At 40.6% G+C, this 17,977-nt stretch overlaps 1 protein-coding gene across 2 annotated transcripts in view; it reads right to left on the bottom strand.

Annotated features, from left to right (window-relative positions):
* LOC110372472 (uncharacterized) overlaps positions 1-17,977 on the bottom strand; it is a 41,430-nt gene that overhangs the window by 4,944 nt on the left and 18,509 nt on the right. For both annotated transcript variants that reach the window (XM_064036370.1, XM_064036364.1), the window contains 2 exons: positions 11,761-13,766; positions 57-11,673 (listed from right to left, as the gene is read on the bottom strand). In XM_064036370.1, coding sequence (XP_063892440.1) covers positions 57-11,673; positions 11,761-13,747 — 13,604 coding nt within the window. In that variant the 5' untranslated portion in view covers positions 13,748-13,766. The remainder of the gene's footprint in view (positions 1-56; positions 11,674-11,760; positions 13,767-17,977) is intronic.

Below are 17,977 nucleotides of genomic sequence, written 5' to 3'. Positions count from 1 at the left end.
AGATACCAATTTTACTAATATAGTTAAACAGTTTCCTGTTTGTCATATACACTTACCTAGGCCGGTTCTCAATAGGAGGTTGTGTTTGTTTTGCCGCCGCCGCCTGGGATCTACATTTTCGTTTAATTTTATCGAATTTGTCTTCAAACATGTCTATAGGATCTATGATGTCAGGATACATTTTCGCTTTAGGTTCTTGTTTTTTCGCTTTAGTGGGATTTGATGGTGGGTAGGGCTCAATTTGCTCAGGACTTGGTTCCTCAGGTTTTGCATTAGGATAAACTATATGATCGTCATCAGTCTGATCCAGCCCAACGTCACTAACACTGCGTACAACTTTTGGTTTTAGTGAGCTAGCATTAGCAGCTTCTTTGAGACCCGAGATTAAATCCTTTTCCAAATTTTTTACTTCTTCGCTTTCAAGAATATTTTTAGCTGTAATAGAATCTACATCGCCATCGCCTTTAATAGGTTTTTCCAGTAAATCAAATTCTTTGACTGTTGACTCGGAACACGGGAAGTGATTGGCCGCACTAGCAAATTCTGCCTTCTCGCTAGGATTAACTTCACTCTTGTTGGCCTTCAGTAGCTGACAGCAGTCCAAGAAAAGCGCTTCGTCCCGACTCAGCACTTGAGGTCGTTGAGCAAGTTGTTGTTCCCTCACTTTTTTGTTTACTTTAGCTAAAATTTTATTTAAAGAAGGAATTTTTATTTTGGCGTATTTGGAATTCTTTTTCCGCATGGCTAGCTTTTTCGTAAGCATTTTAATTCGATCTAGCTGTTGCTTGTACTCTATAAGGTAATTGGGTTTCTCAATTATGGGAATCGTTCTCATTTTTAATTCTAACTCGGACAATCTTGATACATGTAATACTGTCATTTGATGTCGTAAAAAGTTATCGGGCCTCCCAAATTCTTTTTTACATAGGCGACAAAAGCTTGGTATGGGCGGCAAGAACACCTTCTTCTTAGTCTTCGTAATTCTCTTGATATTTCTTTTTGTTGTAATAAGTCGTCTTGTTCTGGCATCCCCACCAATTCTCTTATTTTCATTTTGTAGCGATCGCTTGGTCGTCCGTTTTTTCGAACCAAAGTAAGCGTCATCACTCTCATTGGCGATTATATGGAATGTTTCAGATATCTTTTTAGACGCCAATAAATTAGATTTACGAGGCTTTCTTTGTGAGAAGAAACCAAAGCTTTCCATAAACTTTTCAGATCTTAGTTCTTCGGCATCATTAGGAGTACTGGATTTATTAACATCATTCAGATGAGTAAGAGTTCGTCGAGTTTTCTTATAATCTTTGTTTACTTTAATATTTTGTTTATTATTGAAACGCTTACTGGATGCAGTTTTACTAGAATTAAGACTTTTCCTTTCTTTTTGTTCTATATATTTCTTTAAAGGAACGTCACTTTTAGAGGAATCATCTGAATCAGTAACGTGGGCCTTGGTACAAACAGCGGGTTTCTCCTCAAGATGAGCAGAGTAATCAGAATGTTTTGATGGCTTCTTGACTGGAGTATGAGTTTTGCTGGGTTCTGTTTTACTTTTACATTTATTTTGGTTTTGTATTTTAAAACTATGTAAACTTTTATCTGTAACATTAAGCTTGCTCCTGAACGATTCGGGTTTTTCTATCATGTCGTCCAAATCAATATCATAAGGGTCATAAAATTCAGTTGACGTAGATTTAACTATGACAGACTTGGACCGTGTTCGTCTCGCTGCCGGCATGTAGCAAGTGGGGCGCTTTTCTAATGTTGTAGGCAGTTTATCCTTGCATTTTGATTTTAAAGTGTAATCGTCCAAGTTTTCTTCACTGTTTTCTAAGAATTTAAGCCTCTTTGTTTTAGGAGTTTGACTATCATTAATGGCCGAATCGTCAATTTTTCTTTTTTCTCCTGAAGTAATTAATTTTTCATTTGGAGAAGGGATGTCGGATACGGATTTTAATTTATCAAAAGTCGCCTCTAAATCCTTTTTATCACTGTGACTGGTTTCTATTGTTTTATGAGTGTGAAGATTTTGTTCTTTATTTTCTGTACTAGACTTTTGTTGTCCTAGATCAATACTAAGAGAACTCTCGGACTGTACTCTAACTCTCGACTTTTTCTTTATTTTCTGAGAGAGCTCCTGTTTTTTATGTAGTTCAAACGATTTCCTTTTTTTGCCTTTACGTTTTAATTGAGTCGATTTCTTTCTTTTCGTTCGTTTAGATTTACCCTGATCATGTTCCTGAGTTTCTTCTGCAGCTACATCGCTTACAGGTGGAGTAATCCTAGTAAGTGTAAGGTTTTCATGCGTTTCAGCACGGTTGACGGTGACTAAGCTTTTTTCAGGTGTAGAGTGAGCTTGTGGTCCGCTCTGAATTTCTTCATCTAGCAACAATTTAGAGAATATAAGTTGTTTTTTAGTCAGAGGCGCCTTATGTTCCAAAGAAACTTCAAGCACTTCAACTTTATCAGTCTCAGAAACGCTGTCCAAGAACATGGATTTACCTCGCCGACTGCGCCGCAGTGGCGTCAAGCTGTTTTCGTCTACTTCAGTACAGAGTTGCAAATCACTCGCAAGACTGTCACTTGCTTTTTTGTTCTTTTCAATGTGGTCTACTTGTTGAACACTGTCATCTACATTTGATTTGAAATTATTTGACCCGTCCATAGTGCCACTTGTTTTAATGCCTATATTTGTGTTTTCAGTTTGATTGTCTATTAATACTTTTGTCTTATCCAAACATTTGACGTCATCGAGCTTCTGATTGCCCGATTCAGAGGATACTTGGATCGATGATGCACTAAAACTAGTTTTCTTCTTATGTTTGTCTTTTTGGCTGTTCATCGTGATATTGTCGCACCGGTCATCAGTTTCTGACGACTTAGTGGTAGATCTATTTTCGCCTTTGTCACTAGTTTTCGACAAAGTAGTTTGCTGGCACGTCATCAAGTTTACAGCCTGAGGTTCTTTCGTCTGCAATTCGGCCGAGGTTGCAATCTTTTCTGTAATAATTTTCTCAGCTGCCACAGTATCATTTTCTTTCGTCACATTACTAATTGTCTTTTGAAGTTTATCAATATTTATTTCACAATTAGAATGTGTACCACTTTTCTTAGACTGTTTATGAGCATTTTCTGTCGAACACTCCTCGATGTGTGTAGTCGATTTATCTTTTCCTAGTAAGTTTGTCCTGTTACGGTCGTGACAGATAATTTCATGCTTATTAACATAAGCACTTGATTCATTAGTTCCTTCTTTGCTTAAATTGTTTGTGGATTCTTTCAATACTTTCTGTTCCTTCATTTTATTTTCCAGTGTGTTATTGTTAACTGGTCTGGTTTCCGGTACTGTAGCGGTTTGCGTATTATTTTTGTTTTGATCACGGTTTTTCACTATAATTGCAAGCGAGACGTCGTCATCAGACTCTTCACCATCGGGTGCAATATCCTGTTTAACTATTACTGGTTCATGTCGCATTTTAGGTATCGGCATTTGTTCTAAACTTATATTTTCTACAACTATATTATTTCTGACTAAATTGCTGATGTTCGAGATTTTATTGTCAACTGCGGTTTTTAATCGGCGAGTTTCTTCCATTAATTTAGTATTTACAGTTTCAGTATGTTGGGACCTTTCAACTTGGTTAGCTTGTCTTGATATTGACGATGTTACATTGCTTGGCTTCTGAATTGTTTTGTCGAGACTGGAGTCTTTGTCTGTTTTGATTACTACGGGTTCGGCAGGTAAAGGTGGTGATAATTCGTCGTTAACTGTTCTTTCGGTGCTCAATTTTAGTCCTGTGGGTGGAACTGTAGTTACAGGTTTAAACGGTAGTGCTTTATTTTTATTGTTCTGTTGAGTGCTGCTTATTTCAGCTTGCTGAATAGCTAATGATATTTTCCACTGCAAAATTTTGTTATCTTCCTCTTCTGAACCCTGACCTTGATCAATAATAGGTACTGGCCTTGTCTCCGTTAAGGTATTTGTTAAAGATGGTCGTTCAACGAGAGATTCTAGGCACTTTACTACTTTTCGTTCTTCTGCAGCTTTTGGGGTTGGTCGAATAGCTTCTCCAACTGCAGATTTTCTTATTAAAGTAACTTCTGTTTCACTATTTGACTGGTTTTGATTTGAGTTCTCAGTTAAAGATTTCTTGCGTTCAGACGGCGCTTTAATACGTACTGCTCTTAGGCTTGCTGTTTTATCATTAAGAGTTTTCTGCTTCGGTGTAATCACTAAAGCGACGTAGTTATTTATTTGTTGCGAAGGAATTACGGGCTTAGTCAGGTCTTCCGCAACGTTAGAAGAGTCATCACTTCTAGGTGAATTTTCATCTTCCGTCAAATCAATAACTCTATCGTCATTCGAATTTTGGCTTTCATTGTCATTTTGTGGCTCTGTCGACGTGCCTGGTTGATATTTAGTTTCACTTTCTCTATTTTCCGCATCCATATCTTCTTTTACTTCCACGGGCATCACCGGGGGTTTGACATCTTCGTCCGTGCTATCGTCTTCTTTTATCACTGGTAAGAGTGACGGATACAATGGCGGTGGTGGATTTGGCGGCAATGGTGGAATAAAGGTATTTTTAGAGGGTGGGGGTGGTGGAGGAGGGGGCGGTGGAGGGGGAGGCCGCATGGAATACTGCGACATCTGTTGTATCTGTTGGGGCTGTAACTGTCCCTGTGGCTGACTTGGATGTGGTTGTAAATGTTGCTGGTTTTGAAGTTGTGGATGCAGCTGAGGCTGCTGAAGTAATTGGGGATGCAGTTGTGATTGCGTCTGCAACAGTGGTGGCGACTGTAGTTGTGGCTGCTGTTGCAACTGCAGTTGTGGCTGCTGTTGCGACTGCAGCAATGGCGGCGACTGCAGTTGTGCCTGCTGTTGCAACTGCAGCAGTGGCGGTGACTGCAGCAGTGGCTGTGACTGCGACTGAAGCAGTTGCTGTGATTGCGACTGCAGCAGTTGCTGTTGTTGCGAGTGCAGAAGTTGCTGCTGTTGCGACTGCAGCAATGGCTGTGTTTGCGGCTGCAGCAATGCCTGTGATTGCGCCTGCAGCAACGCCTGTGATTGCGCCTGCAGCAATGCCTGTGATTGCGGCTGCAGTGATGGCTGCGGTTGCGACTGCAGCAATGACTGTGTTTGCGGCTGCAGCAGTTGCTGCGGTTGCGAATGCAGCAGTGCCTGTGACTGCGACTGCAACAGTTGCTGCGGTTGAGACTGCAGCAGTTGCTGAGTTTGCGACTGCAGTAGTTGCTGAGTTTGCGACTGCAGTGATGGCTGTGGTTGTGGTTGCAGCGATGCCTGCAGTTGCGGTTGCAGCAATGCCTGTGATTGCGGCTGCAGCATTGGCTGTGGTTGCGGCTGCAGCATTGGCTGTGGTTGCGGCTGCAGCATTGGCTGTGGTTGCGGCTGCAGCAACGCCTGTGATTGCTGCTGCAGCAGTTGTTGCGCCTGCTGCGTCGGCGGCGGAGGAGGCGGCACTTGTAGTTGTTGAATATATGTCATGGGTAGATTTTTATCAATATTAAACGAACTCAAGAACTGAGTTGTACATTGCTGATTATTTGATTGTAATTGGTAATTGGGCATGAACCCCTGCATGTTTAATAAGCTGTCATGTTCTGCAGCAACCATATGACTCGAAGTCGATGCTTGGTGGAATTGGTTAGACATGGCATTTGCGTACATCGCTACATTACTTTCGCCTTGGTTCGTTGATGACGCCGTTGAAGTGGACACGTACTGCGGTAGGACATTAAGTAGTTGGTTTCTGTGATCAGCGGGCATGGTTCCTAAAATTTCTACAAGTTCCTTTGGTAACATTGCTATCTTTCTTGCTATTTCGGGATCCACGGTTTCATTGTTAGCTGAAATAGCAGCGTCCTGACTTAGTGCATCTGTATCGTTTTTACTATTTTGATCTCTTGAACCAGCTGCGTTTATGTGGGTATTGCCCGTGAGCAATCCTACCGCGGAGCTATTATTTTGTGGTGCTCCATAATTCAAAGGTGCTCCTATAGTAGTACCAGCCAGTGTGTAAACTGAAGTAGTGTTTGCGATTGTCGTACCCGCAATGCTGAGAAGAGTATTCGTTAGTGTTGCTGAGTTAGATGACTCTATCTTAGTTACAGATATGCACGCGTTTGCCAATGTGTAAACAGGCACCGTACTTTCATGTTTATGCATAGTTGAAGCCATTACAGGGTTTGGTAAGGTATACACGGGAAGGCTCCTGATTGCATCACTTACAGCAGAGCCTAACGCGTGCGGTAGCATGTTTGTAGAATTTTGTATACTGTAGGATGGGTCACTAAGTACGTTTCTTGTAACATTCATTTCAGGCTGTGTTGTTACCACAGAATAGAGGTGCGAGCTCCTTGCCTGTGACGCAATATCCAGTACAGTGTTTGTGTCTGGACCATTATTTAAATTTGGTGCATTTCTATTTAACTGATGTATGTTCGAATAATCGTTCACAAAGCCGCCGCCAGATGAAGCACTACTTGCTTCAATCTTCTTTATATCATTCGATTGAAATTGTTTATTTTGTGGTACTATACTAGTTTTAACATCCTCGGTATTCAGATTATCAACCATATTTTCGTCATCTGCTGTCAAGTCTATTGAAACGCAAATAGCTTTAACTTCGGGCTCGTCAAGTAATTCAGAATTTTCATCGTTTTGACTTGATAAATCAGTTGGTAAATCTGAACGTGGACTAACATCGGGTTCATTTTCGGGTACGACTCTGTTAGACAAGTCGGTAGCTTCATTCTCCTCATAACTTATATTTTCTTCATATTTATCCACAGAATCTGACCTCAATGATCTCCGCACCGACAAATCTTTCGGCGAGTCTGCATCTGCACATCGTTTAACTGTCAAGTCGGTAACGTTTGCAATTTTTTTCACAATAGATTTTGAATTTATGTCAATTCTTTCATCAGGTATTTGGATAACCGACTGGGCAGGCGCTTTGACACGTAAGTCTACAACGACATTTCTCATATCAGTTTCAGTGACCAATGTTTGTCTATCCGTATTTTTATTAGATAAATCTAAAGTGCGATACGTGCCATAGTTGCTAGTTACGGAAGTTTCTGGCTGAGGTACGGGTACCGGTGAGGGACGCTGCACTGGTACTGTCCTCCCAGACAAATCCAGAGGACCTGTCTCCAACATGGACCCGACTTTAGTGCTGGCATGGGCAGCTGGTATACCTGATGATACATTACGATAATTACTCTCAACATAAGGTTCACTTGGTGTCTTAGTTAGATCACGATCTGAGTGGGCGCAGTTAGTAGGCGTCGAAGTACTTTCGCGATACATGCTTGTTGAATGATTACCAACGTTCCCGTAAGTTTCAGTCTCTGAATTTCTTTCACTATAAGTTTCCTGATCTATTAATGACTCGTTCTCATTCCTGGATATATTCTGGGCTCTTAGCTCTTGATCAATTATTGGCTTTTGCTCAGTAGACGACCTATGTTCTGACACTCTATTTGCATTTAATGTTTCTTCATCAATAGATCGCATAATGAATTGTTTGTGTTCGTCATCTGCTCTCTGATCAATCAACTGCTGGCTTCTTGACCACTGTTCTTGATTACGACTCAGGTCACTTGTTTCATTTTCCTGATTAATATTGCTGTTAACGATACCGCGTTCATTAAAACGCGCCATTTCATTTGGAACTATCTGTTCATTAATAGGATATTGTTCGTTTGAAAGTCTCGGATCATCAGTATGTCTGCTTTCATTTGAAAGTCTGTGTTCATTTGAGAGCCTTGGTTCATTTGATGGTGCTCGATCACTTGGTTGGACAGGTTCATATGAAGGTCGTCGTTCATATGAAAGCCGTCTTTCAGTTAATGGTCTATGTTCATATGCTGATTTATATTCAGTTGTTTGTCCCCGATCAAACGAAGGCCTTCGTTCAATAGACAGTCGGTGTTCAGTAGAGAGTGGGCGCTCACTAGACAGACGGTGTTCGCTAGAAAGCGGGTGTTCAGCAGAGAGCGTGTGCTCGCTTGAGAGGCGGCGTTCACAAGACAGGTGTTGTTCAGTTTGGTGGTGGGGTTCACCAGAGAGCCGTCGCTCTGCAGTCATTCGAAGATCACTGGCGAGCTGCCGTTCACTAGACATCCGATGTTCATTGGAGTGCCGGCTTTCGGTAGATAGCCGGTGTTCGCTAGAGTGCCGGCTTTCGGTAGATAACCGGTGCTCACTGGACAGCCGCCGGTCAGAAGAAAGACGTCTTTCAATAGATGTGGTTTGATCAGCTAATTGCTCATTCAACAATCTTAAGTCACTTGCGGCGTGCTGCTCAATCAATAACTTTTTATCTTGCATGGATAAATTCTCATTTAATGGTCTCATTTCATAAGGTGGCCAATGCTCATTTGAAGACCTTCGTTCAGAAGCTGATTTCTTTTCTTTTGAAGATCTCCTCTTAGTTAACGGCCTATGCTCGGGAGGCAACATTTGTTCATTTGATAATGGTTGCTCTGCCATTTGTCCGGCAACTAGTCTGTGTTCTGCATATGCTATCTGTTCTTGAGTGGGTCCTTCAGCATAAGACAATTGTTCCGGCACCTGCCTCTGTTCCGGGTAAAGCTGTTGAGGGTATGGCCTCTGTTCTGGATATGTTCTTACCTCCGAGCATATTATCTGTTCGGGATATTTGGCCTGATCGGGATATGAGCGTTGCTCAGCGTATGCTCTCTGACCAGAGTATAGCCTTTGTTCCGAATAAGCTCTCTGTTCTGCGTAGGCCATCTGTTCGGATAGCGACAAAGCCTCCACGTGTCGCGGGTCAGGATGCGCTCTCAAGTCGGGGTAGGCCATTTGATCACTGTAAGCCCTTGACTCAGGATGTGGTCGCTGTTCAGTATACAGACTATGCTCTACATGTGATCGTAATTCTGAAAACGGCCTTTGTTCGTGAAGCGCCCTATGTTCAGAGTAAGACCTTTGATCAGGATAGTTTCTTCGCTCAGAGTAAGTCGGGTCAGGGTAAGCTCTCGGATCTCGGAAGGGTCTTTGTTCAAATAATGATATTTGTTCTGCAAGTGTCAGTGGTTCTGGCAGCGATATATGGTCAGGGTGAGATCTGTATTCAGATAGTGACCTTTGTTCTTGGTATGATCTCTGTTCAGCTCTCTGTTCAGGGTTTGCTCTCATTTCTGTCATCAACGCCTGATCTGATCGTGTTCTATGTTGAGCAATGAGTCTCTGTTGTTCCGCAGCGGCTCTCTGCTCTACAGCGGACCGATGTTCAGAAAATGCCCGTTGCTCGATCAACGAACTCTGCTCGAGACCTGCAGCTGCAGGTTGGTATGATTTGTTTTCAATGAGGCGCCCTCCTGACATATCATAAGTATGGTGATATTCCGCTCTTCTGGGCGATTTCGAGTCTTTGTAAAATTCAGATTGCTTCATTGTTTCGTTTTGAACGGAAGCTGCTTGTTTTCGTTTCTTTTGCTTCTCAATTTCAGGGCTTATTCTTAAACTGGCGTATTGATCATGGAATGGAACCACCAAGTGCGAGGGATTTTGTATTGGTATTCCTGTAGATGTTTGTGGAATGATTTCAATTTGTGGTGGTAATCCAAACATTTTAACATTACGTTGAGCATTTGATGCCTTCAGACGTGTTGATTTTCTTTTAGCAGGGGTCTTCTTAGGTTCGGTGTTGTTAGGTGAAGCCTGTTTTTGTTTTCTGCTATAATTGGAACTACCTTCCTTTGATGGCGTCATAACTTGTTCTTTATTCATAGTTAGGCCGAGAGCAACTTGCTCGAGAGCCATCTGTTGAGTTATATTGTTTTTGTAATGATACTCCATTTCGCGTGGTATCACCGAGCGGGAGAAAACTTCTGCCGGGTTTGGGTCTATTTTGCGATCGAAAGTGGCTCCTGGCAAGAAATATCGATTTGTATCGATTGCATTTTCATTCATATACTGAGCAGATATTTGTTTGGCTTGATGAGGTGTTAAATGAACTCCCGAATGAGCGGCTAGTTGTACGGCTGACAGAACTGCGGAGTGAGCAGCCGGGTGGACCATCGGTTGTGCGACTAGGTTCGCCGCGAGGTGTGCCACAGGATTCGACACATGATGAACCACTGCGTGCGAGGTCAAGTGGGCAGCAACATGTGCCACTGGATTCGTAGCCAAATTCATTGCGGCCTGTTCAGCATGATGCAGCACTGGGTAAGGGACAGGCGCTGGGTTAGCAGCCAGATTTGCAATTGAATGTGTTACGCCCAAAGCTGGGCGAGGTTCCACACTACCAGTGGGCTGAATAGCAGGTTGAGTCGATGCCTTATTATTAGAACCTTCATTTTCTTGGGAAAGAGAACTTTCGTGATCAGTCGTATTAGCAGCTGGTTGAGCCTCTTTAGGAGGGGCTGGTTGCGCCTCTTTGGGAGCGACTGCTTGAGCCTCTTTGGGAGGAACTGGTTGTACTTTTTTGGGAGCGGCTGGCTGAGCAGCCTCGGAAGTGGCTGGTTGCGCATCTTTTGGAGCCACTTCAGGAATATCAGATTCGTTATCTGCAGGAGCACTTTCGAGTTGATCACCCTGGTCTGCTACGGGACCAGTATCTGATTCGGCCGCTGTATCGGCTGCTTCGTTTTCAGTCAGATCATTGCTATTTGGGACAGGGTCCAGCTTGTGCTTTAACATAGCTATGCAATCGTTTAATCCCTTGCCCTTACGCGTTTTACTAGATTTACCTTTTTGAGGGTCTATAGGAACTTTTTGATTACAAGGTAAAGGTGGTTTATCTAATCTTGAGTCTGCTGCTTCATTTTCAATGAGTTCAACTTGCCTTGTAGGCTGATGTTGAGTTGTGTCATTGGTATCTTGTTGTCCTTCAAGTGATTGAACGGACTTATTCGTTTTGTTATCCGTCTTTCCATTTTTTCGCGGATTATTTTCGTCCGTGGATGATGGATCATTTTTGCTATTGTTATTGTTTCTATTATTGGTATCTCTGCCATCTTGGCTGTTACCTCGGCTGTGGTTTCCTTGGTTGGCGCTTCCTTGATTACCGCCACCTCGACTACCGTTTCCACGGTTGTTATCGCGGCTGCCATTGCCTCGGTTATAGTTCTCACGTTGGTTATTATTACCTTTTTGGTAGTTGCCTCCCCGGCCAGAATGTTGCCTGGCGCTAAATGAGCTATTATTTACGTTTATTTTTTGAGGCTCATTATTTGGAAACCCATCGTTGGGTGACGTGCTGTTTATACTAGCGTTATCAGGGTCTAGTGATTTTCCCATGCTAGAATTTTTCATCTGGATTTTTCTTTTGGCTCTGCTCAGCACAGTCTTTCGTTTGATAGTCTCAGAATGACGGTTCTTATCCTCCCTCACTGGTCTCCTCGTTGGAGGCTTAAGAGGTTTGTTGTCATCATCATCTTTATTGGTAAATATTTTGCTATCTTCCTCTTTTTTAGGAGGCATATTCGTTGCATTATTGATATCTTTAATGGATCTCAACTTTCGGCTTTTGGGGTCATCAGTTGAGCGATGTTTGATGAGTAGCTTGCTTCTTTGTTTATCAAGTTTTCTACGAGGTCGTAACGAAGGATTCAGCGGATTAATCATAACGCGATGCCGTTTTGCAGGTAAGTCTGCAATCATTTTGCGAATGGTTTCAGCTACAACAAAATAAAAAAATGTTAGTGATAACAGAACTGTAGTAGTAGAAGTAATTTGATATTTATTAAAGATAAATAATTACTTACCATCACCGACTTCACTCCTTATTTTCTGTCTTGGTCTCATCAGATTCTTTTGCTTGTGCCGGTTGCGTAAATCCTTGCGAATTTTTCTTCGGATGACGTTGTCAGGCAGACGAGGACGTCGGCGGCGCACTCCGAAGGGGCGGTATCTACACTTCCTGCGCACCGCTGGTGTATCTCCGGCGCAATCCAGCATGTGTTGATGCAATTCTTTCAGAGTAATGGATTTCTTGCATTTTGTGCAATCCCTGAATCCCCTGGGTGGGCGGGTTCTGTTGCTGACCTGGCTCGGGGGCACGTATAAATGCTTCAGAATGTCAGCGTTCAGCAGGGGCTCTCCCACTATCTCGTAATGTTGTACTTGAGCATTGGGATGTTGGTTCGAGATATGCAAGGACAGGGCTCTCGAGTCGCGAGTCTGCGCCCCGCACGCGCAGCACACGTAGCACCTGGGCCGCACCCACTCGCCGCTCAGCACGGCAGGTGGCAAGTCATATGTAGGGGCTGTGGGCGCCAGGCCCAAGTAACTAGGAAACTCTAGTCCATCTCTAGCCGGAGCTGGCTTGTTTGAGTATTTGATTAATTGCGTCGATGTTGTCGGTATCTCTCTGCTCTCGAGTATGTCTTTCAGTTCTTTGTCAATAATATTTTGTTTTTCAGTCTTCTTTTCAACGTGTGAAATATTAAATTTACATTCATATTTTCTTCGCATACACAACTGGGTCCATATATCCAAACTTGAGACTAACGTTATAATGCAGTTATTTGTATGTGAGTCTCGTTTTATCTGATCTGCATTCATCAGAGTTCGGTCTTCAAGGCTATCCCATTTCCACTTATGTTTAGGAGCAATTGTTCTGGGCATGTAACTGTCGAACATATTACGGGAATATTGCTCGCCCGCCAGGAGTATTGGAAAGCCTTCTGCAGTATTGATGACGACGCTATTTTTGGCCTTCCTGGTCTTAATAGTGTTCTCCAAATCTGGATTGAAATTGAACGAGCCATCTAGGCATTTGGCTAAATTTTCAGCAACATTGCTGGCCACTTTAGAATAGAAGCTGGTTTCGAAACACTTTTCAAATTTCTGGGTCGAATCGTCGATAGTTTTAAACCACTCCTTTCTAGTCGACTCACCAGTTCTAGGCGATCGGTGCACGACACCCAAGCGAGAAAGAATTTGATCGGCGTCTGTATTGTGAAATGAAAAATTAGAAGGAATTCGCTTGTTCCATTGTATGTCGTCTAAAACGATAACTGCATTCTTTTCTATTACTGTACTATTACCTAAAGTTTTGCTGGGCGGCAAAATTAAATTCGTTGTAATATTGTCCTCAATATCTGCGCCGTCGTGCACCTGAGATGGTTTAAGTTCACACGAGATAACAATTCCATTAAATCCGTGATTTTCAACGTACTCATTTTCAGTTCGGAAGTCGTCTTTTCTGTCGATGTTAGCATTTCTTTGCGATTTTTTCGCCGAAGACGCACTCTTTTGGCGTAGTTTACTACGATAAGGTCTCTGTCTTTCGCAAACGTTCAGCTTATGCTCTGCTAGATCAGAAGTCGACAAGAATCGGGTTTGGCAGTCGAGGCAGGCGAAATATTGATTTGGATGGCTGTCCATCATGTGCCGAATGATGTCGTTGGGTTCCGCCTCAACGTGGGTGCAATGCATGCAACCGAAGAAGGCATCTTGTTTGGAACTTGACATATGCACTCGGCGCACATGCTTGGACCCAGTTTGCTTTGAAGCAAATTTCCTATCGCAGTAGGGGCACAGAAATTGCGGGGCAGGAGTAGAATCAGACTTGGTAACGAGATCTTCAGGTTTATTGGCCAGAGGTTTGGACGGTGTACTAGTCCGTTTTACTTTGTCCTGCGAGGGCCTGCCTTCCACCTTCCGAGTAGACTTAGCCTGCGGGCTGTTGGTGGAACGCCGCGGGCGAAGTCTAGCATTTACTAAAGGCTCATCCTCGCTTGAATTCATTATGTCAGCGACTTGAGAACTAAAAAGAAACAAAATAAAACAATTGAATAAAATATTTCACCCGCCTTTTAAATAATGTCTTTGTCTACAGCAACTAGCGTCTAGCTTCTCACACAAAACGAGATACCTACATAATTATAACGTAGTTTGTTACTTATTTGTTTATTATTGGTATTTCTAGAGCCTAAACTATCGATTACTTGTCAAATGAACCTAATTGTCTAGAAAAATATGTTTTAATTGTTTTAAATAATTCGATATTTTAAATACCATTTCAACGTAAAATTATTTTTGTAAGAACAATTTTTTTCTGAGCCCCATATATTTGGAGTTTGTTGTGTGTTGAAATAAGAAATATTAATCTAAGTTTCAAATGAGGCGCTTCAGCAGACAGTAGTTTCTCGCCTGTCGGAGGATGACAAGGCTTATTCCTTGAGAAATAAGAAAACAAGATTATAATTTTAACAATAAACCACCGTAAAATTAAGTATGCAAAAAGTATGTTCGCTAATGTGTAGCGCCGTAGCTCGTTAACAATATAGCATTTGTATTGAAAGATGGTTTCCCGGTGGTGGTTTTTAGTCACGTTTCCTCAAAGTCTCAGCCATTTTAAAGTTAGAACTGTTTATCTATTCCAGCAGTGATCTCTCAGAAAAAAAAATAAGGTAAAATTTCTGTGTTTGAATTTCTTTCAAATATCTGGCATATGTTATCCCGGATAACATTCGGGATTTCATGTAATCTATCCATCAAACTATGGAAGTGGACCCGTAGACTCGTTAACACCTCCAACTGTGCAAAAAATTCTTGTATCCAAAGTCTCATCACGCCAATAGTGCCATGATGATGCAATCTTCTCCAATCTCCAGACTGACACCATCTTAGTTAATGCAGCTTATTAAAATTAATATCTACATTTTGTGTGAGGCGCTTAACGACTAGTCAAACTGTTTGGAAGTTCCAAACAGTAGGTCATACACAGAAAACTATCAAGAATGAGTCTTCAGAACTTATTTTTACAACATATGAGAATGTGGTGAAATGTAGGTATGATTTAAGCTCTCATTTCGGTACAAACCGCATTGATAAATCATGTTGAAAAACTTGAGTAAAAAAATTACAGCCTGTATTTCAGATTTGGCAATGTGGCCCAGTGAGGAAAATGTCCCTCATGTTAAAACTGGGTCTACAACATCCTTATCTGCCTAGCCTTTTCCCAACTATGTTTGGGTCGGCTTCCAGTCTAACCGGATGAACGTACCAGTGGTTTACAAGGAGCCACAGCTTATCTGACCTCCTCAACCCAGTTACGCGGTCAACCCAATACCCTAGGTAAGACTAGTTGTCTTACTGGCTTCTGATTACCAGTAACGACTGCCAAAGATGTTCAAATGACAGCCGAAACTGGACTTTCACACGTGAAATTTTAGCCTTCCATTTACTTGGAAATCATGTTGATTTACCTCCTTATCAGAAAATAATTAAGTTTCTAATGTCATATCACAATTATTTATAAGTAAATATTCTTGGTAGACAAGGCAACGTAAAGCTGTGATACAGAGCAACATATTTGTTGCCTCTATGACAAGTGTCGCGCGATGTAACGGCGATGTGTGCCTATGGTATACCAACATAATTATAATGTGTAATCACGGCTGTCGCTTAGATACCAATTATCTTTGTGACAATTTGAGCACTAATGTAAATGCATAGGTAATATATCTAACACCTACATTATACACAACTAATATTGACGGTACAATTAATCTATTGATCTATTGTAACTATTAATTATTACGTAGAACTAATAACACAGAATCAGTATTAATTATTCCCTATAATTAATCCTTGGTAATACACAAAGCGGCATCAAGTATAATCCAAAGTACTAATCTCAAGATTTCACAAACTAAGCTGTTCTTAAGGTAGGCTAAAAACGCTAAAAAGTTTTTGGAGATTTCGACTTAAATTTTTATTAAAATACTTTTAAATATTACCGGTGAATTAATACTAATGGCGTATGAGACCAATCGGTAATTCTCAAAAATTATGCATTTATTAACATAAGACCACTTGCAACTAAATATTTCATTCAAAACACTGATATCCGTAAGACTGTAAAAAATCAATAAATCGATAACCGCTAATATTTTTAGCTTTTATGTACTTAATCGTACTGTATCGTAATGTATCGATTATTATGTATTCACATAATTGTGTTTGCAAGAAAAGTTAAGACGAAGACGTTATTAATTGTGTACAATTTTTACAATTCCAAATACGAATTGAGTGGCTTTCCACCACTCAATTTTAAGGACTGCTTAAACATCATTCTAGGTCACATTTATTTAAATTTTTGCGAAGATACTTTTAAGTAGAATTTAAAGTTAAGTAACGTCTGAATATTGGCGCAATAATCATTAATATAGAATAAGATAGATGTAACATTTTTTATTATGTACTGGCATTAGATTATATATTTTTTATTATTCTTTGGAGGAGGCTTTCACGCTAAGGGGGTCCACATTACCTAAATAATTAAAATACAAATATCCTGCAAAATCATTTGATTGTGTAAATTAATACGGAATTAAATAAAGCTTTATTTATACTGGCATTAAATGCCCAATGTTGCTGTACCCTAACAGGGTTCACAATGTCCTTAGCTGTAAGCTTACTACATCACATTGTCAAAAACTTCTTGAATGCAAATAAATGATATGTCAATAAATCTAGTTTTATGGGTTATAAACTGAGTCATTAGAACTTCATGTAAATTAAATCAATACAGTAGCATTCGTCCAGCATATGGCTCAATCTCAGCGGTCGAATCGATCAAGGTTGCTACACCTTGCGAGGGTGATCAATATATGATTGACAGTTTAATGTTATACCATCGATAAAGACTCTTTAAATAAATGATGAGCTGTTAGTTCTAGCTTTTTAGTATGAATTTCAGCCATCATTCAGTCTTTTTAACGTCCCACTGCTGGGCACAGGCTTCCTCTCACACAGAGAAGGATTGAGCGTTAATCACCACGCTTGCTCAATGCGGGTTGGTGATTTTTGACATTAATGTAAAGTTTTCAATGAATTTTACAGTCAAACTTTTAAGTCAAACCGGCATTAAGAGTAGGAGTAAGCAATAGATGGTTTTCTTATGGCCTTATTATGGAATTACCGCACCTTCTGTGTATCATAAAACTGCAAACCGCTATTTCATTGCGTACGTTTGTAATTAAAAATCAACAACTGCAAATGTCTATACTTGAAAGTTCAATAAAAGCTTGTAGGCATATATGTATATAAGCTATAAGGAATTAATTGCCAAAGGAACCTTAAAATAAGAAATAATTGCTAAAGTAGTAAAAACTGCATGCCATAGTTGAACACTTAAAAGTTTGAACTCTCAGATCAAGTGAGCCGACGCGCGTAGTCTCACGTTACGCGCTACGGCGTAGCAAACAACATGCTACGAAAGTTTCATGCAATTATTACTTTCTTCAGTCATTCGTATACAGTTTCATTAAAACTAATAGTAGTAATTACGCGATTTTAGTAAACTGTCTGTTTATCTGTTCTACTAGTTTGATCCCTGTTATTCAATTCCTCTGCCTTAAATTGGTAAGAAGGCCTGTATTTTATTTTCAGGAAGTTTATACCTTAATATAATCAATATAATCATAACAAATGGTTCATTTAAACTGGAAATGGCAAAAAAACGCATTTCAAAAACTTTGAGTAACAAGTTTAAAAGTTCATAATCTAATGTCAGATTATGAACTTATCAGAAAACAAACTACAAAATGACTACGATCGATCAAAAATGTATATTATTATGCTGCGCTGTACTTTTATTTTCTTGACAGCTCAAAAATGAAATATTGCTTTGTTCCCGTGAATATATTTATTCGAATACTTCTTTATTTTATATTTGTTTGGTAGCCTGAAGTATGCTACAACGATAACTAGCTCTTTGCACTTTTATTCAATAATACAACACGTAACTAGCAAACTTTCAAGAAATAAGATTGAAGATATTTTGCAAAAGAATAAAATGTATCGAGTATCAGAGTATAAAGTTTGCCTGCTTTTTTATTAGTAATGCTTGATTGCAATACAAACCTTACATTCTTGCCGGTAGAATTCTAAACTGACGACAGGTCGTAGTTAAGGTTTGAAATAAGCTACGTAAAGTAAGATAGTAATTTTAAAAAACGTGCGCTTGAC

The sequence above is a fragment of the Helicoverpa armigera genome, chromosome 1, assembly GCF_030705265.1.
Source record: "Helicoverpa armigera isolate CAAS_96S chromosome 1, ASM3070526v1, whole genome shotgun sequence".
In the NCBI taxonomy this organism is placed as follows: domain Eukaryota; kingdom Metazoa; phylum Arthropoda; class Insecta; order Lepidoptera; family Noctuidae; genus Helicoverpa; species Helicoverpa armigera.
The sequence above is the reverse complement of the archived record's forward strand: the minus strand, read 5'-3'. Positions and strand labels throughout refer to the sequence as shown.